Source organism: Chionomys nivalis, chromosome 6 (genome assembly GCF_950005125.1).
Source record: "Chionomys nivalis chromosome 6, mChiNiv1.1, whole genome shotgun sequence".
In the NCBI taxonomy this organism is placed as follows: Eukaryota; Metazoa; Chordata; class Mammalia; order Rodentia; family Cricetidae; genus Chionomys; species Chionomys nivalis.
In genome coordinates, this window is record NC_080091.1 from 33,032,628 (window position 1) to 33,052,729 (window position 20,102).

General features: G+C 48.7%; 1 protein-coding gene across 4 annotated transcripts in view; it reads left to right on the plus strand.

Moving 5' to 3' along the window:
* Positions 1-20,102, plus strand: part of Tns3 (tensin 3) — a 233,147-nt gene that overhangs the window by 96,955 nt on the left and 116,090 nt on the right. For 3 of the 4 annotated variants that reach the window (XM_057771347.1, XM_057771343.1, XM_057771344.1), the window contains 3 exons: positions 14,201-14,253; positions 16,251-16,422; positions 18,076-18,126. In XM_057771347.1, coding sequence (XP_057627330.1) covers positions 16,273-16,422; positions 18,076-18,126 — 201 coding nt within the window. In that variant the 5' untranslated portion in view covers positions 14,201-14,253; positions 16,251-16,272. Of the gene's footprint in view, positions 1-13,521; positions 13,546-14,200; positions 14,254-16,250; positions 16,423-18,075; positions 18,127-20,102 lie in introns of all 4 variants that reach the window. The other variant, XM_057771345.1, reaches the window with a different exon arrangement.

Below are 20,102 nucleotides of genomic sequence, written 5' to 3' on the forward strand. Positions count from 1 at the left end.
CCTGCTTGTGGTCTTTCCGCTGTTGTGCCAATGTGCAGGCATGCTGTCACGATGATGATTAGTTTGGAGGGTGCCACTTGGATGGGGTGTGCAGGGTGAGCTGACACGTCCGAGAAGTGGATCTAGACTGAAGTTCATACATAAAGGAACTATTTTAGTTTCCTGAGTGGTAGAAGGCCGTGATGCTAATGGGTTTTTAGAAGTGTCTTTTGGGGGAAGTGGTAAGTTAGTGGGGAAAGTGGGAAGAGGGGAAGGAAGAGGGAATGCAGGGAGAGGCAGCTCTCAGGTCATCAAAGCAACATTGGGGCAGGAGGGATTGTCCTGAGACTAAGTGGCTGACCAGTCCAAAGCAAAGCATGCACTCACCTTGCCCTTTCTCCATCCCAGCGCCACAATGTGGCATCACAGTTACTTCAGCCTCCCCCTTCTTTCTCAGACTCTGCTGTTAGCCTTCGTCACCGCATCTCCAGGGAGAGCGCAGGGGGAAAGTAGTGAGCCCAGCTTGTGTAAGTCAGAAGAGATACTCATTGCCATGACTTGCACATAGTGTTCCCTGAAGGGGTTCTGTGTAGAAGGCATCGTTTTCAGTGCAGGGATCAGAAGCAAGGCTTTGGGGGAAGTGACTGGTCACAAGGACTTTGAAGTAATCAGTGCCTTAACCCTCTGATGGTACAGTCACAACTTGGCAGCATTATTGGGAGGCGACAGAAACTAGCTGAGATCTAGTCGGAGGAGGTAGGTCATTGGGTGAGGGGTGTGTCCTGGAAGACTGTCTTATCCTTGCCCCCTCCACCCCGCTCTTCTCCCTCTCTGCTGACATGGCCATTTTCCATGATGCTGTGCCCCCGCCATCAACAGTGGAGCCAGCTGAGCCCCCACCGGAAGCAAGGAGCCCACACATATCTTCCTTCCTCATGTTGCTTTCCCCAGCTTTTGTCATGCGATGGAAATGGAAGAAAGATGAGATGAAAGAAAGGAGGGGTTGCTAGGGGAAGGGAAAGATGGCTTTTAGGAAAAAGTGTCTTTTTAGTCAGTTTTTATTACTCTGACCGATCCTGAGAATGTCAGCTTGAGACAATAAGAGCTTACTTTGGCTCAATTTCAGAGTGTTCGTGGTCACATGGCCTTGTGTTCCTGGGTCTGTAGTGAAGCAAACATCACGGGGTGCAGAGCTATAAGGAAAGGGGCAGTGGGCAGGTGGTGTGAAGGTAAACAGGAAGCAGGAAGATGTCTGACCAGGTAGGAAGAGCAGGAAGGATGTTCCCAGTGGTCCCAACCTCAGTGGACCCCTCCCCCTAGTGTAGCTAAAAGCCCACCCAGCTTGGTTTTGTTTTGTGTCTGACATAGAGCAAAAGCCTCATGCCTGGTCAGTATCCAGACACACAGTGTGCCCAGTGCTTGCTCTTGCTGGCTCATCCCGCTAAGTGTGGTTATTCTAGCCCAGCCTAAAGCAAGGCTGTGCCGTCTCTATGGGTAGAGTTCATTCCTTCTGTGCCGTCTCTGCCACCCTGTTCTTCGGAGAGGGGGCAGTGTGGTGATAGCCAAGGGGTATGACTGCCTATGCAGTCTGTCACTGCTACCTGGGCAGCCCCTTCTTCCAAAAGAGCGGGACTTCTGTCATGTGACTACCGCTTATGTTGTCTGGAGGACTGCATTTGTACCCGCCATCCCTTCTGTGAATCCTGTGTCCAGGAACCAGCCATAGGTCTGGCCCGTATATACGGACTGTTTGCCAGTCACTGCAGGCCTCTTACCTGTGTGCTTGTCCGTATCCCACCCCAGCCCTTAGCACTATGTCCTGCTAGTAGGACCCATGTCTGCTGGCTGGTGACTGGGAGCCTGTCCACAGTAGGATGCCTGCTCTTTTGCTTATGGAGCTGGGCTACATATGTTGTGGTGATGGGTCACCTAGGCAATAGGACAGGATGCCTCTCAGATGAACAACTCACTGGAGAGAGGACCCAGCACAGGCTGTCTACTCGTGCCTACTACTACAGCAGCATCCACACACTGGTGCCTAGATAGATAGATGTTCCCTGCCTTCTCAAGCAAATGGTTGTTCTGCGCATTGCCCTGCTGTGGTTGATGCATCTCATGACTGCTTCTGCCTTCCTGTCACTGTAGTGGGGAGACCCATCACTGTAGTGGGGAGACCCATCACTGTAGAGGGGAGACCCATCACTGTAAGGGGAATGCCCATCACTGTAGGGGAAGACCCATCGCTGTAGTGGGGATGCCCATCGCTATAGGGGGACACTTCTTTGAGGTTCATTGGTTTCTGATGCATAGTAGATGTGAACTGTTATTAGCTATTTGTCTCCCCAATGGAATTCTTTGCCAGCTGTCATTTTGTGCCAGGCTTGTCACCCTCCTACACACACACACACACACATTATGTAAGAGTGTATGGCAGGCCAGAGGTTGTTGTTGGGTGTCTTCCTCTGTTGCTCTGTCTTACTCTTTATATCTCTCTCTCTCTGAGCCCAGAGAGCACCAGTTTGGGCTACAGAGGGTGGCCAGCGAGCCCCAGATCCCCCCAACCTCAGGTCTTCTTGCTTATAAAGCAAGTACTTGACTGATGGAGCCTTCTCCCAGCCCTGTTTTATCAGGTTTTGGTGGTGTTTGAAGGATGCAGCCTCTGAGTTCTTAGGACTGTATACCACCCTGTCTGCAGTCCCATGAAATGCTCTTAGTGTTTCCTCATTGGAGAAACCAAGGCAAGGACCAAAGATGGGAATGTTTTTTTCTATGGCAAGGCTGGTGACATTGCTGGGCTCTAGTCCTACACAGGACGCTTGACAGCCCATGCTTAGGCTGTCAGGCACCATTGGCAGTCATTCCCACGTCCTGGACTTTGCTGCCATCAAAGCTGCTGTAATTGAACCCAGTTCACAGAGGTGAACGCAGATACCGTGAGGAGCCAATGTCCTCTTAGTGCCTCGTCTGACACTGTGGCTGTTAAGAGGGACAGATGGACCTACTTAGCTCCAAGCCCTGCTGTTCTTTCTGCCTCCTGCCTGGAGTGGGTGGTGGAGTCCCCCAGCTCACCTTTGCACAGCATCCCTATCTCCGCTCTGCCCTGGAAGCAGATCCAGTACCTTCTTGGGGAGCGGGTCCCCCCCGCCCCCCCCCCCCCCGCTCCCAGAGCTCAGTGAGGATGCCTAGTGGATCTCCCCCTGTCTCTTCCCTATCCCTTTTGTGTCAAGTATTTCATTTTCCCATGAAGTGCTTAAGCAGAGCAACAGTGCCTGGAGATTAGTTATGAAATAAACGCACAACCCGCCTCACTGTCAGCTTATGGGATATGACGACCCTGTCATAAAAAGCCGTTTGAACAGCTGCCGCGGCACTTCTGACGGCCAAGGACAAGGACAAGCAGGCTGATTGCTGTCTTGCTCTTAGCCAGGTGATAGATCAAGCCTAACCTCCGACAGTGGCGTGGCCTTTAAAGTCGCAGCTGTCACCAAGCTCTGTGTGCCTAGCCAAGATCTCCCTTTGTAGTCTGGCCTGCAGGCAACTGCGAACCAGCAGCGTGTGTACCTGCCCTAAGCTAAGCTTCAGGAGGCCTCTCCTTTCTGTTCTGACCACCTGGTCTCTGACCCTGGTTTTCTGTGTTTGTTTCTTGATTTGCTTTTCTTGTAGATTTTTTGATTGGTTGTATTAAGTTTGTGGATGAGCCCCCTCCAGTCCTATTTGGAGTATGGTGAAGCAGAAGCTAAGGAAGGGGAAGAGAATGAGGGAAGCCAGTTGGGAGGTAGGCAGGTGCTAGCCAGGCACTTCTGGGTCCTCTAAGAGACTTCTGGCAAGGTTTTCACCAGGGGAGCACTGCTTCTGTACCTTAGGAGAGGTTCTGTAGCCTGTTCTGAAGGGCTCTGTAGAAGGACACAGTCACGCCACCTCCCAGAGCTGTCACATAGCGACTCCCAGACCAACAGGCAGCCCTTCCTGGTTTGCCGGCTCTCCCCAGTCAGCACTGATCTTGTTCTGTAGGCCCTTGGCAGGCTGGCCCACAGCCTCAGGCTCACAGCGTCCTTGCCAGTGTGCAAGCGTGCGTGCTCGCCTCACGCACTTGCCCACAGCTCCTGGCTGAGGTTCTGGAGCCTCCCACGCTTGCAGGGCCCTCCTGCCTGCTGGCCACTCTGGTGTCCTCCCCTAAGCTCGGGACAGAGGCTTTCGTGGGAAGAGGGGCATTGACAGAGTGACAGGGGGAGCCAGAAGTGATGCCAGTCAGAACAGCTGCTCCAGGAAGGAGAAGTAGCCCACAACTGAGCACAGTAAGTTTCCGTCCTTGGCTGACCCTCTTCTCCCAATTGTGCCCCAGTCCCAGGTTATTCAGTGCAGAGAGAACGTGGACTATCACGTTGTCTTGTGTACACATCCATCTCTGTCTCCCTGGCCAGCACCGGCCTCCTCCACACTTGCCTGCCTTCCTCTGCACTCCTGTTCCATATGGCTTTAGACCAGACAGGCCTTCTGGCTGTGGCCAGATCACTGGGAATAATGGGCTACTTATGATCATACATGAATCCCAGCATGTTTGGAGTTGAACTCAGAGGCATAGCAGAGCATCTGAACGAGTGTATTTTATCTGGTACTTTCTGCCATTGCTGCTCATGTTAAGAATACTGAGGGGAGAAAATGAAGTTGGCCAATTCTGCTAACTTCCTTTTTGTGTGCTCCTGGACGTGGATATGAGTGTCTTTCCGGCAGTGGGACATTAAGTCATCCTGCACCCCGAGCTTTCCTTCTCCCTCCGAAGGGGAGACTGGGGTCAGGGCTGCTCTGCAGTGAACTTCTACTAGCTACAGGTAAGGGCATTTCATGAGCCCAATACCTAAGGGCATGCAAGTGAAATGACCGGGTCTGTAGCTCGTGTGTAATTATTATTTCTGCTAATTAAAGTGGCACCGTGCACTTAACACCCCGCAAGTGCCGTTTTCAGCCTCTCGTGATTTCCCTTCATCTTGCCAAGGCGTTTTTTTTTTGCCTTTCCTTAACAAATGAAGAAACCACAGAGGGGGTACTTCTGCAAGGTTGGGCAGCTTGTTAAGTAGGAGAGCCGGCTTCACACAGCCCTTTGGTTTCCAGAGCTTGCCCCCATATCCTGTGTCTTACATATAATGAGGCAGAAGGCAAGTGGCTTAATTCTGAGTGCCGCTGGGGCCTTTGGGACATGCTGGCCATGGTTCCTGCCCTCGGTAGGAAGGGAGAGCAGCTGTGGTGTGGTGAGATGTCTCAGTCCAGACACTGAGAAAGTCCCCCCACCTCCAGCCCAGCACTGTGTCTGTGCCTCGTCACCAGCTGCGGAGCCAGCTTCCTGGTACTTCTGGCCATTGCTGCTATTGTTCCTTTTCACGGAGCCTTGCACACTGCCGGTTGTCTGTGCCGGCTGGGCTGTTGGGAACAGCGCAGTGGCCTGGTGTTATTAAGATGTGCTGTTTGATGCCCACTCAAGCCTAGCTCAGTTTTCCTCCCATGGCATCAAGCAGAGAATTTTCTGTCTTCTTAACTCTGTGGGAAAGATGCAGCAGAGCCGGGCTGTCCTGAGCCCTCATTGCCCTCATTGGTGCTGTGAGGGTATCTGCCATATCTGCCCTGGTTGGTGCCTCTTTGGCTAGCACAGCAGAGAGGGGCCACGACCTATGTTCCGGAGTAGTGCACTGCATGGGGAGATGGTCAAAAGGAGGCTAGTGAATCGTCTTGAGGCAGCCTGATGGAGGGTGGGGAACCTGCAGCCAGCCCCCAGTAGACACAGCACACTGACCTGAGTCATGCAGCTCTCTTGGGCTGCCTGATGTCCGGGACCGAAATGTGAAAGCAGTCAGTCTTCAATGGAAACTTACAGTGGTTGGGTGGATGGACACATTGGGGTCTGTGTCTTCTTCCTCTTTCTTTTGCAGATCCTGTGTGAATGGTGGGTCTATGAGGGGCACTGGCCAAAGGCTGAGAGGCCCCACGGGACCACATTCAACGCTTCTGCTAATGTCAGCCTGCAAGTGCAGTATGCAGAAAGGAACTGACACATTTGGGGTGAGGGCATGTGTGGCCAGTAGTGGGAAGTGTTTAATATATGCGAGGTTCTGGATTCTATAGACGGACAGATGGACGGACGGAGGGACGGACACACACACACACACACAGAGAGAGAGAGAGAGAGATCCACACAGTTGGTTATTTCCATGTAGCTACTACAGTCAGTGTAATAAATTTCAGTGTTAAATGAGAAGTTATAAACAGAGCCCTGACTATTAGAACAGGGAGACCAGGCATCCTTTTGTTGTGAAAGATTTGTGTGGCCAATGGGATGAGATACCAAAGAGCCATTGAAGTCAGCAATAAAACTTGAATTTGTGGGTTTAGAGCATCCGAGGCCATGCACAATGTGTGCTAAGGCCCTGGGGTAGGAGAAGCAGAGTATTGAAGTAGGCACACAGGATGACTGGGGACTACCATCAGGTGGGACAGCTCACTGGTACCCCAGTGGCCATGCTGAGTAGCTCCTCTTTGCCTTGTGGCAACAGGGCATTCACCTGTGAAAGATGCTTTGCTCGAAGTGTGCACAGTCTTGAGCTAGAACAACCATCTTTAACTGCCCAGTGCTGGTCGTGTGCTGTAGGTGACCTTCTACCCAGTGGATCTCCCAGCAGTCGATCGTACCCTCCCAAGACTCCTTCACAGCCCTTGCTGTCACTCCCTAGTCTTCCCCTCACAGGAGGGTGCCTGCCTACTGAACTTTTTTCTAGAGTCCTTCTCTTTTCCTGGGGGCACTGATACATTCCTAGAGAAAGCCTTACTGGAGATGGCAGTCATGGGTTTGTTTACTCTGTGCCAGGCACCATTAGGAGGATGCAGCAGGCCACACTGTTTCGATACTTGCCAGGCAGGACATCACTTGAGAAGATCATTGTCATTATTTAATAACCCATTGTATGGACGAGGAGCCTGAGGCATGAAGATGGTGAAGCCCTTGTCTTGGGTCGCACAGCTCCAGATGCAGACCCTGACCCCACAGTAACTCTGCAGGAATAGTTCTCACCACTCGTTCTGTTGTTTCCCAGCCTCCGTACCTGCGTCCCTTGCTCCTTCAGCCAGGAATTGATGGAGTACAGCTCCCTATCTTGAGGGTAGCTGCTACAGCCAGACTCGTGGGGAGCGGAGGGTATTGTCCTGGATGGCTGTGCATCGAAGGATTCTCAGGGTTGCATGGGACTCAGTCTGCCAGGGCTTGGTATAGGTGACCAGCATGGTGAGATGCACGGTTGTCTAGGCTCTGCTACTGTCCTTGTGGCTACCTAGTTGGCCTGGCTGCTGTGTTATTGGCACTGATGAGTGTTCGCAGAAGCCCTCAGGACACCCGAATGTTCTGTTCAAAGAAGGATATTAAGCATCCACCAAGACACAGCTTGCCTGACAGCCATGGCTCTGCATGAATTCTGGTGTCCTTAGATATGATGATAATCTGGCCACAAAGACATAGAGGTGCCCTCCCATGGGGTGTGTCTCAAGACCCATGGTACCTGAGATTGCAGAAAATCCCAGTGTGTTTTTTGTTATAGAAAGCTTGTGCTTTTGACCAAGTAACAGCAATCAGTAATCAAACAGAGCAGTCACAGCATCAAGACTGTGTACACATTATATGGCTGTGGGGTCTCTCTCCAAATGCTCTAGTGTTGGTGCTCACCTTTCTTTGATGGTGAGGACCCCGACTACCTGTCTGAGACTGCCTGACCACTATGCTTTGATGGGTGTTTTGTGCTTTCAATGGAGGCAGAGAGCTGATGGCTGCTGTACTCTTCCTGGTGCAAGGGTATGGGCTGAACACAAGCATGGACCTTGACTTTGAACCTGGGTTTGCCCTACCCTGAGCAGTGGCATTTCTGGGGAGAGACATTGGGCACATCCCAGTATAGCATGAAGCCAGGGACGAACAACGGTTGCATTGCCATGGTAGCATCAGGCAAGTGCTGGACATGCATCTTTGTCTTTCTTCCTTGAAAGGGCCAGTAGTCAAGAGAGGCCTTGTCCCATTCCACATATGAGTCCATGTGGGCTCATGCATGTTTCTGTCCATGGTCCGACAACTACCAGGTTGACGGGGAGATGGTGTATTATCACACTTAGGGATTCCTGGTGCCAAATTCTGCCACTGTCCCATGATTCTGCTTTGACATAGGGCTGCCACAGACAAAAAGCAAGCCAAATCCTTGTGCATCCAAAGGTTCTCATATTGGGCTGGGGTATGTGAAATCCCTGGACCTCATCTCTAAAGGGCATCACTGGTTGCAGACTTGGTGTGCCTTGCCCTTCTTGGAGGATGGGATGTACAGGGAAGCTTCAAGTTTCCTTTCAGAGTGAGTGGGGCTCTGTTTGCCCTTAGTCTTAGTTCACTTGTGGCTATGGGATGTTGGGTGAATATATGTGTGCCTTATGTATGTCCTTGTGTCTGGCTGGTGTCTGACATGGTGTTCAGCAAGCATGCATGTCCTTGTGTCTAGCTTGTGTCTGGCACTGTGTTCAGCAAACATGTATGTCCTTGTGTCTAACTGGTGTCTGGCACCATGTTCAACAAGCAGTTCTGGTGAAGATGATTCTGGAAACATTTTGGTGACAGTTCCCTGGCACCTTTCTCATGGCCTTCTCCTTCTTAGCAGTAATGCCACTGCCACTGCCCCTGGCCCCTGTACTTGTGGACAGTGATGGCTGTGCTAAGTACCTGCCAAGAGGGTGAGAGAGATATGGGCCACAGACTCTGGGAGCTCCCACCTGCGGCAGGATGTCCTGTGCACTCCTCTTGTGGGACATCTGCTTATTGCCAGCACTGGGCTCATGGTCAGGAAGTTTCTGGGCACAGAGCGGCAGCCAGAACAAGTGACCTCACCACGCATGTCTTCAGGACAGCGATACCCAGGGGTATGACTGCAGCTTCCCTGTGCGACTCCAGGCATAGATCCTTCACACATGTGGAACACGGGGCTGGCGGTGCCTTTGAAAAGGTTTTGGTCTGGGATCCAGGAACTGCTGAGTACTGAACACAGCTTCCAGGCATCCAGGCCTGGGTTGGATTTTCAGTGAGAGGCAAGCAGCCAGCACACACAGGACTGGAACTTGGGGTCTCGAGGGCATTGAGCTCCCTGTGACCACAGATGATGGCCCAGAAGTATTTTAGAACTAGATTAGAATTGGATGGGGCCAGGCTGAGCCCCTCTTCCCTAACACATTCCCTCAGATAGACGTGATGGAAGATGCTCCTTCATGCATTGCGGTGAGTTCCCATGGGAGGCACCTCAAGTCATTGGACATTTTATGAAGTTAGCATCTATGTAGCTCAACTCAGGTTGAACTTGTGGGTTGGGGATGATATAATAAATAGCCTCTTTCTCTTGGCATCATTCTCTGAAATCATATAGTCATCAGTTAGCAAAATTGTCAGTAGCTGTGATGTGTCAGATTTCCAATCGTGAGCAGTGGCCGTGTCATGTGGTCAGTGTGTGTGGCATCAAACTGGGTCCATAGATGCTGGAATAGAACGGTCTGCCTCATACATCTTCCTCCAGTGTGTGTGGGCCCTGGGTCCTCAGGACACCCTCATATCTAGAGATTCAGCATCCTTTCTTCTAGCCTTCTCATACCAGGGAGGGTGACACCTACCACACATGACATGTGAATACCAGTTCTTTTGGGGGTGGGGCGGCGGCGGTGGTGGTGGTGAGGGGTGGTCTCAGTCACAGTTCTTGTTGGCCTGTAACTCATTCTTTATCCCAGGCTGACCTCAGCAGATCCTGCCCAACCTCACCAGAGCCGGGATTCCAGGCCTGCCCACCATGCCTGACTCCAATGCCAGGTTCCAACCGCCACACATTCTCCATGTGGGTGTAAACTTTAAATCAAGTTTAGTGGGAGAGCGAAGTGGTTTGGCCAGAGAACCTCATTGTGTTTTTTGATAAACTACAAGGCTGTCGGGTATGACTCATGGTCAATGGTATGATTTAAATTCTGAAACCGATGGGTGTACTTGAAGAAATTGGGTGCAGGGGGGGTTGTTTTAGTCTTATTTTGTTGCTATGTGTGACCAAATACCACAACGGAGGTAATTTACAGAGAACAAACAATTGTTTACTTTTTGAATTTTATTCAAAAATTACTTTATTTTATGTGTGCACATTTTGCCTGCATGCATGAATGTACACGACATGTATGTTTGGTGCCCGCAGAGGCCGTCAACTCTCCTGGCACAGGAGTTGTACGTGATTGTGGTTGCCATGTGGGTGCTGGGAATTAGAGCCAGGTCCTCTGCAAGAGCAGCAAGTGTTCTCAACCGCTGAGCCATCTCTTCATTCATGGAATGGGTATTTAGTCCGTGGTACTAGGGATGGAGAGGCCCAGGTGAAAGGGCTGTCTAGTAAGGGACTACTTTTGAAAGGTCTCTCTGAGATTCCACCTCGAACTTGGATTGCAGAGTTCACAGTGTCAAGGACCAACTGCTACTCCGTGGGCCTGACAGGCCTGTTTGCTGGTAGGGTCTCTGTGGAGTCTCGCAGTGGCAGAGGGTGTCACGGCAAGAGGAGCACATGAAGAGGCAGCAGTAAAGGGGTTCTTGTGGCGGACCCACTGAAGCTGGCCTGTTAGCTCATGAACCTGTGAATGTCTTAGTCACAAATGAAGACAGGGTAAAGATCCCTCCTGAAGAAAACTTAAGCAAGGATTCATCTCAGCCTGAGTCTTGGTGAGGACAAGGCATACTCAGACCACAGCCTGGGTTCCAGCATGGTGCCCCTAAGTGAGCAGCCTGGGGTATTGATATGGTCGGGTGTAGAGGCCAGGGCAGCTTCGTCTGTCATCATTGGACAACATAGGTCAACCCATGACATTTTCCACTCAGAGGCCTCTTGAAAGTTTGATACATGGAACATTTTTTCTTTTTGTTATAAATTGAACATTTTGTTGCAGTGAGCCCTTCCAGGTTCCAGTAAGCAGAACTCTGTCAGAGGTGCTGTAACTAACTTTTTAGTCTTCCTCTCTTAGGTTTTCTGTATTGTTTTTTTCTCTGCTTTCCTAGAGAGCTTGCTTCTGCATTCTGTTTGCTGTATCACAGGAGAAGCAGTGAGGAATCCAGCTTGTGTTTTCACTGAGGCTCCTTTTATGTGTATGAATGGAACAGAGCCCTCAAACCTGCCCTTGGTACTGAAGAAATTGGTACTGAGGAAAGTGACTGAGCCCGGGCCTACGGCAGCTCCAGAGCCAGAGTCCTAGTACCGAACCTTCATTCATGCATTTATTCTGCAGTTATGAAGTGATGTCACCACACCTGGGGTCACACGGCCTTCAGCAGAATGGTGACATCCTCCAGCAGGGCAGTGCTGCCTTCTAGTAGGGTGGTGGCCACAATCACCAAGTTTCCTGGAAACATGACAAGACCCTGTCCCACTGTCAGTGATTTTGATTACCCACTGGGACTGGTATGGAGTCCAAAGGGAGGTGCATCCATCTCTGGAAACTTCCGTGGTGGTGGAACTAGGCTTGTAAGGGTGGTGGGATGGTCCTGGGCAGGAGACCCAGGCCATGTGACTGGACCACAGTTGCAAGGGAGGTGCAGGGCTCCTCTGAGGGCTCCATAGTCTCTCGGCCAGGTTTGTCTGTGAGCAACTGCATATTGGTGGGGTTCTCACTCCAAGTCCAAGAGCCTCGGGTCCACCTTTTGTGGCTCCTTCCATTGTCTGCTTTGCCTGACACTGTCTCATTGGGAATAAAAGACAAGGAGCAGCCCTTTGAGTGGTAGGGAGAGGCCTAGATGTCACACCTGAGGCTGGCAGTGTCCCAAGCTGAATGTAGGCATGGTGGCTTTCTCCCTATTTGGATGTCCTCTGTGTTCTTAGTAAAAAGTGGAGCAAGACAAATAAACAAAAGATGAACCTATGGAAATATAAGAGGGAAATAGTGCGTAACTGTGTTCCAGAAAGAAACTGCTTCTATTCCAGCCTGTATCAGCATTAAGCCTGCATCAGCATCCAGCCTGCATCTGCATGGATGTGGGTGTCTGTTGTGTGAGAGATTCAGGTACCAATGACTGTAGATAAAGTTTCTGTCCCATCGGGTCCCATAACCATTCAGTCCCAAAGAAGCACACAGAGGCTTATATTAATTCTAAACTGTTTGGCCTACTAGTTCAAGCTTATTACTAACTACCTCTTAAATCAACCCATAGTTCTTATCTATGTCTAGTCATGTGGCTTGGTACCTTTTCTCAGTAAGGCATTCTCATCTTGCTTACTCTGTGTCTGGGTGGCAATGCATCTCTTGCCATTCTAGTTCGATTGCCCTGCCTATACTTCCTGTCTGGCTACTGACCAATCAGCATTTTATTAAACTAATATAAGTAACAAATCTTTACAGTGCATAAGAGCGTTATCCCACAGCAAATGATCCTGATTTAGGATGTTTGAACTTGAGCCCCACCCCCAATGGCGGGAAAGTGATGAGCCCCTCCCTGCTGGAATGGTTGGAAACTGATGAGCATTAAATGGAAACCGTATTAATTTGAGCTTAGATCTTTTCCTGGACTTGTGTTGTATAGTGTGTATCTCTAAGATAGGCAGTGGTAGTCAGCTCTGCTCTGGTCAGCCATGTGATCACAAGGGGACATGGTGACCTCTTAGGCGTTGCTGCCAGGTTATTCTCCAGATTAGATATGTTAAGCTCATTTAAAAAGTTATTAGTTAAATTTTAATGTGTGTGTGTGTACACATGTGTGCACATGCACATGTTTGTGTGTATGTGTCTTTTTCTGTGTGGAGCACAGAGACTTAAATGCTCTGGGAACCTTGATGTCCAACACGGGGTGGATTCCGGTCTCTGCTTCAGAGGCAGGGCTTTCCTGTTTGGGGTTTACTGGGAGGCTTTGAGTCGGGATGATTTTGGGAAAACAGTTTTCTTTTTTTCTTTTTCTTTCTTCTTTTTATTTATTTATTTTTTTTTGCAAGAGCTAGTCAGTATGTTTACTGGAATTATTAAAAGAAAAAAGTTCAAATGGAGTGGACAATATGACTAATTCTTAAAAACTTACAACAACCACATTTAAGCAAGCACTCATATGTGATATATTATTTTTGAAATTAGTTAACTGATGACATATAATCTTTGGTTTCATTAAAAAGTTTGTAGGTAAATTGAAGGACATGCATGTTAGATAACAAGATGAAGTTTGTATTTCATTTTCAAGAATAAGTTCTGATATTTAAGGCTGTTAAGGCTTTAACAACTATCTTCGCCAAAGCACATCTCAGGGTACATAAATAATTTTCATGCAGATAGAAAAGTGATAAGTCTTCTTAATCTGACAATACAAACCATATTCTGTTTTATTCAAATAGTAATGTTCTTTTGACAAATTTATATATAGTTATGTCAAATGATAACAAATATTTGAGAAAATAGGTAATTTTAAAGCAGTCAGATAGACATAAATTGGATCAGGGGAAACAGTTTTCTTGACGTATTTGTACTGCCTGTTTTCTGTCCCCACAGTCACTCTGAGTGGAGGGAGCCCAGGTAGGTATAAATTAGAATTGGGTTGTCTGATGCTTCTGAGTATTCACAGGGCTCTGCCCCCAAACAGCCTCTCGGCCTCTTAGTACAGTGTCACCAGGAATGGGGCAGGAAGAGTACTTTGGAGTGCCACGGAGGGAGCTGCCTAGGTGTCTGTGTGACTTCGGCGCGTAACACGGCCCTTATATACCCACTGTGAACAGGAATTAGAACCTGAGGGTTTTTCTCGTTGTCGGAATATGTCTAGATTTAGCACCCCTGGGAGTTGCCTCCACACATTTATGATTAGCCACCGCGGCTGACATTGATGTGAATGGTGCTTCTGCACCACATCAAAGTCTTCTGTATGTGTTGAGTGTGTGGCCGCCCAGCCCTGGAGGGGGCGCGGTCTCACCATCCCCTTCCTGCTGCCCGTCTGCGGAATCGTGCCATGGGGCAAGCTGAAATGTTCTGATATGCTGCACACCTTCCTGGGTGATAAGGGGGGTGGAGGTGACAGTGTTTGCTTACCATTGATGATTAAGCCGTGGGGCAGCTGTCATTTTTCCTTCTGGTGGTGGTGGCGACGGCGGCGGCAAGGCTGGGTGGTTGGTCTTAAGTGCCATATGGGTTGGTGTGTAAGGAAATCTCAGAAGGATTCGTGTTTTGATATTTGCAGGCTCCCCAGAGTTCCACCCCACCTGCTGCACTCTGCTGTGACAAGCCTTCAAGGTGAGTGTTCCCTGGGAAAGAAGCTCATTCCTATGTCCCTGGCCCTGGTTTGGGGTGATCTCCAGAGAGGAGACTAGAATATTCCATTATGTATTTTGTAGTAATCGTGATGTTTTTTGGAGGTATGTTAGGTGTTAGACTTGTAGCCTGGTTCCTGGTAGGCAAGTGCTCTTTCACCGAGCATCCCAGCCCGCCCCCAACTAATGCTTTTAAGATTTAATCAGCAAAAGCAAAACATCTTCTTTACAACCATCTCTGATTTTATATTGTAAAAGCATCTGTGATTGTTTTTTGGTAGACAGTGGCATTGTGGGCATCTGAGTGTATGACGTCTGTAGTGAGGAATGGGTTGGTATGCCCCAGGGAACAGCCACTTTCTAGCAGGGCCCAGAAGAAGTGGCCTTCAGCCCAATCAGCATGCAGAAACTTTGGGAGGCACCTCTTTGTCGTCTGAGATAGCCAAGAGGTCACATCATCATCATCATCATCATCATCATCATCATCATCATCATCACTATTATTGCTGGTGTTATTATTAGTGTTTAATTTGGTTCATTTAAAAATAATCAAAACTCTTTTATGTCTGTGTTTAAGAATATAAGATGGAAAAGGAAAAAAAAATTCTGGAAATGCTTAGATAAGCCAACTGTAAAAAAAATTCAATGGTATTGAATGCTTGATCTTTATAGTATTGAATACTTGGTGTTTATGGTATTGAATACGTGTTTCTACTCTTAAAAATGATAATGGTATAGATTATTTGATAATAATAAGTCTTCTAGAAATCTATGTTATAACGGTTTTCCTGGTGTCTGTCTGTCTGTCTGTCTGTCTGTCTGTCTGTCTGTCTGTCTATCTGAGACAAGCTCTCATTGGGCGGCCCTGGCTGGCCTGGAAGTCCTATGTAAACCGGGCTGGCTAAGAACTCACAGAGATCTACCTGCCCTTGTTTGCCAAGTGCTGGGATTAAAGACATGTGCTGCTATGCCTGGCACTATTGGAGTTTTTTACAGTGAAAAATAGCTAGGGTTGTTTAAAAGTAGTTGCAAGAGTAGAGTGAACTTTCTGGACAGAAAGAAACTGGTGAGCGTTGGGTGAAGATTACAGGGTGCTGGTGATTTTGAAGGGTGAATAGGGACAAAACTGGCCAAAGTCTGGTGATATGAAGGACGGATGGATGCATGAAGGTGTGCTGAACCATTTTTTCATGTTTTCATCTTTTTTTTTTTTTTCTTCTTTCTCAAAGCCAAGGAAAGTAGGAAAAATGAACCCAGGCAAGCAGGCTGGGAGTGGTGGCAGCAAGGTCACAGATGACCCTGCTTTGATTTCACTTAGTGTTTCTCTTGGGTTTAGTACTCTGCCATGTCCCTTGGATCCCCTTCGCATCCTGAGTGCAGGCCCCTGCTGCACCCTGTGGGGAGAAGGCACTCCTCCAAGGCAGGCCATCGCTCTCACCCTCCTTCCAGTGCTGGTTCTAGCCTCATCTCTAGGCTTCTTGCACGAATCCCCCTTCTCCCCACAGTTTGTCCTGTCTACTTCACTAGGCTCTGTCCCCAGGAGTAGTAGCATGTAGTCAGGGCGGCTACTGGTTTCTCTAACATCTCTGGGCTCTGCTGACACCGTCCACGTTGTCTGAGGTTTGCTTCCTTTAGCTGCTTCTTGCTAACCCTGAAACCTTGGAATCAGGGCTGTGCTCCTTTTCCAAGAGCCAGTCTGGGCACACGGTGGAGCCTGATATGCCTCCCTGTGTGCCCACATGCTTTCTGCGCATGCACCTGTACTCTTCTCCGAGCTTCTTCTCTGCATGTTCCCAGTAGTTAGGTCCTTGTACCCACTCAGTGTTGGCCTACAATAGATATTACGTACCCCAGTGCATGGGGAACCGTATATATGGACTCCCAGGAAGCTGCTGTTTCCAGCTCCTGAGAATCCCAGAGGCTGAGTCTTCATCCTTTTTCTTGTTATCCTTTGACTCCCTGCCTCGTCATCTCTTGCAGGCCCCTGGTCCTGAGTCCAGCCATGGAGGACAGCCATGAACTGGACCTTACCTATGTCACAGAGCGTATCATCGCGGTGTCCTTCCCTGCCAGTTGCTCAGAGGAGTCCTACTTGCACAGCCTACAGGAAGTCACGCGCATGCTCAAGTCTAAGCATGGAGACAACTACCTGGTGAGTGGGCCGGACAGCCACAACGTGACAGAGGGCCTCTAGGCGGGCATCCTTGAGAGGGCACATGCGAGGGCCAGGTATGTCATATGCCTTGCTTACAGGTTCTGGACCCTGACTGGCAAGTCTAGGAAGTCGGGGTGGGCCATGCGCTCTGCCCTTCCACTGTAAGCTTTGCTCTTATTGGTTGTGTCGTGGGTTGTGACCGCTGACTATAGGGGGTGGCTGCTGCCTCTGTCCTGCACTGATAATGACTTCTCATCAGGAAGACTGGCTTCTGAGACTGTAGGCATTCCCAGTGAGTTACCCCTGGCTAATGTCAGGTGGTGGCCCTGGTGTCAGGAAGCAGCTCTGTCCCCTCCTGCTGTCCAGTACATTGGAAAGGCAAGAGGTTGGGTGTCCAAGAAACAAGGGTGGTCCTGGGGGCAAGCAAAGGTAGCCTGATTTCACAATATGTGTACTCTGAGGGGGACCATATTGGAGGAGAAGTAAAAGAATGGCTTCTCACACTCCTCTCTCTGATTGGCCCTGTTCTCTTCCAGGGCTGCCTGCCCCACAGAGCCTCTTTCTGCTGCTGTAATCACTGCTTAGATTACACGACAGCTTCTAGCACCTTCTCTCATGCTGCCGCCTTATCTCTGGAGAGCTAATCTTACAAAGCCAACAAGGAGGTTATTGTCACCCTTAGCAGCCCTCTCCCACGGCTTGACTCAGGGTTAGGCTCAGTGGGGACCAGCTGTAGTTTCCAGGATAGTCTCTGCATGAACTGCCTATGACCTCTTCTGGCCCTTGGACTCCCTGAGGCCCAACCTAGTTGTGCACAGGGGAGTAGCATCCTACCCCCCAAGATGGCCACGCCATTCATGAGACTCCTCCAGAGCTGCCTCTGCCTTCACACTGCTGCCTCTTCAGGACCAGGGCTCTTCCAGTGGAAAACTGTTCCCAGACCAGTCCCTTTTTCCCCCACCTTTCCCAAAGAGACTGCGGAGGGCCTTCCCAACCCACCAACTTTTTATGGAAGGCACTCACAGTAAAGTAGCTGGTTGGGTTGTGGTGTTCTGTGCCCTCCAGGGAAGGGCAGCTGAGCACTGATGATTCAAGCAGGGCATGAGTGGGGCTGGCACCGAGTAGGCCCGGGAGGTAACGGGGGCTGAATTAGGGAGGAACCATGCATGCATCCTATGAGGGCACAGGTGGTCTTTTGTTGGACTCGATTCCACAGGTAGCTGTGGTTTGTTAGTGACGAGTCTCCTGATGAGGCTTTTTTATACCTGGCTCCTCTACTGAGGAATGACTACTCCCTGCCCCCTTGTGCGGAGCAGGGCAGGGAGAGCTACGACAGAGTCCTGTGTACAGCCTTAGGTTTTAGAATGTTTGCAGATAAACAAACAACAAAACAACGAAAAGGAGAAGTTCACCTTGTCCATTTTAACTAAGAAAAGTGCTCATGTTGGCTACAAAAGGCAAGCGCAGGATTTACAGAGGTCTGGATGCCATCCGCATTTTACTTCGTGTACCATGATTACATGCACATCTGTGCATTTCAGTCTCTTTTGGGCCTTGATCCTCAGGGACAACTGTTTGAATGCAGTTGTCTATTTTCCTTCTTCTCTGGGAGCCATGCATTGTCTAAAATTGTTTTTTTCCCCTTTGTAGGTATTAAATCTTTCAGAGAAGAGATATGATCTTACAAAGCTCAATCCAAAGGTATGGGATTTATTTCTTCGTATCTTACATTTGTAAAATGTAAGTGATGCATGTTTTGTTTGTGCAAAAGTAATTTCTCAGAGGCTTTGTGGAACACAGCTTGGTATCAAGGAATATTAATGACTATTTATATCCTTTGTTTACTTTCAAAATATATAAAATATATAATATATAAAAAATAATATATTCATGGGACGTGAGGTACTGAACACTTTGTCTCATTCGATGGTAGTAACTTATATTACTTAAATACAGGTCCAGCATCCCTCATCTGAAAATCTGAAGTTCTAGCTACTCTAGCTACTTGGCCTGGAGCAATGACTCAGTAGCTAAGAGCACTTAGGGCTTTTTCAGGGAACTTAAATTTGATACGTGGTGTTATGTTGACATGCAACCAAGTTTTGCCTTAAATAAAAAAGAGTTATTTGATTTTGTATGTGTGTGGGGCGGTATGTACACATACATGCATGGAAGGAAAATTCCACACCCTAGAAACTGCATACAACATTGAAAATATTATGTAAAATTGCCTCAAGGTGATGTACATATGGTGCAGATGAATGGATTTATTTTGTGTCCAGGCATGTGTCCTGTCTCCAAGATACACATATGCAGATATTCCAGGATCTGAAACAGACAAACACCCAAACCTGTCAGGCCTGATGTGATTTGGAGAAGGGATACTCATTTGTAAAACACCTGAGTCAGAAGTCTTGTGTCCCTGGAGCTCACAAGCTTCAATCACAACTCACTAGTCTACATTCACGTGTGTCTGTGTGTACTTCACACACGTAGCATGTGTCTAGATTTGTTAGCCAACACAATCACGGTGCAGGAGCCTTCCCATTGACGTGAAGATGTTTCTTCTGAGACCTCTTAATAGTCCCAAGTATCCCCTTCACTCATGATTATTCTCAGTAGCAAAATTTGGGGATGGAATTAGAACTGTGGGACCGTGTTTGCATATATAGTCTATATGTTGAAATGCTTTGGAACCACTAGAATAGAACAGTACAGCAGAACATCCCATAACCTGGGATAAAAAGGCTATAAAATTCAAAACTGTTGGAGTGCTGTCATGTTCAAGAAGTTTAGATTTGGGCTGGAGAGATGGCTCAGAGATTAAGAGCATTGCCTGCTCTTTTAAAGGTCCTGAGTTTAATTCCCAACAACCACATGGTGGCTCACAACCATCTGTAATAGGGTCTGGTGCCCTCTTTTGGCCTGCAGGCATACACACAGACAGAATATTGTATACATAATAAATAAATATTTTTAAAAAAAGAAAAAAGAAGTTTAGATTTTGTTGTATTTACAGTTTTTCAGAGTATGGATTCAGCTGGTAATGCCTATCAAATACTCGGAACCTGTAAAAACTCTAAGCTGATTCTGGCCCCAGACATACTAGGAAAGAAAACAGTCTAGAATTTATATGTGTCTCAGTTATTCTGGGCGCAGGAAAGGGACCCAGAGCTTCATGAAACTGCCATGCTGGCTGCTTTAGCTGTGGTCCACCCTATTGAACTCCTTTCTACTACTTTCCTCTATGAAAGGGCTCTGCCCCATCCACCAAAGATAGAAAATAGGAGGAGAAACAACACCCCCATGTGCCCCTCCCACGTTATGTGGCCAGAGGCAGGACTGCTTGCTTGGAGCCTTGACCCTTCTCAGTGATTTCCTATGTTCATGTGCCAAAATAGAAGGTCCTTCCGCTCTTCTAGAGGACTCTGTGTCCCTGAAGTGTGGTCTGTACGGCATGGGAAACATGGGTTTCACTGTATTTGCCAGACTCCTTTTTAGTTCGAGAGGGCAGTATTTGACAGCAATGTGGGACACAAATCGCTGTTTCAGATCTTGGAGGTCCTTGGATTACCCTACAGTCAACTCTGAACCGTTAGTGCCCCAAAAGGCCTCTGTCGAATTGTCACCCAGCTACAAAGGAGCAGACCAGTGCCTGGATGGCGTGTGGCCTGTGG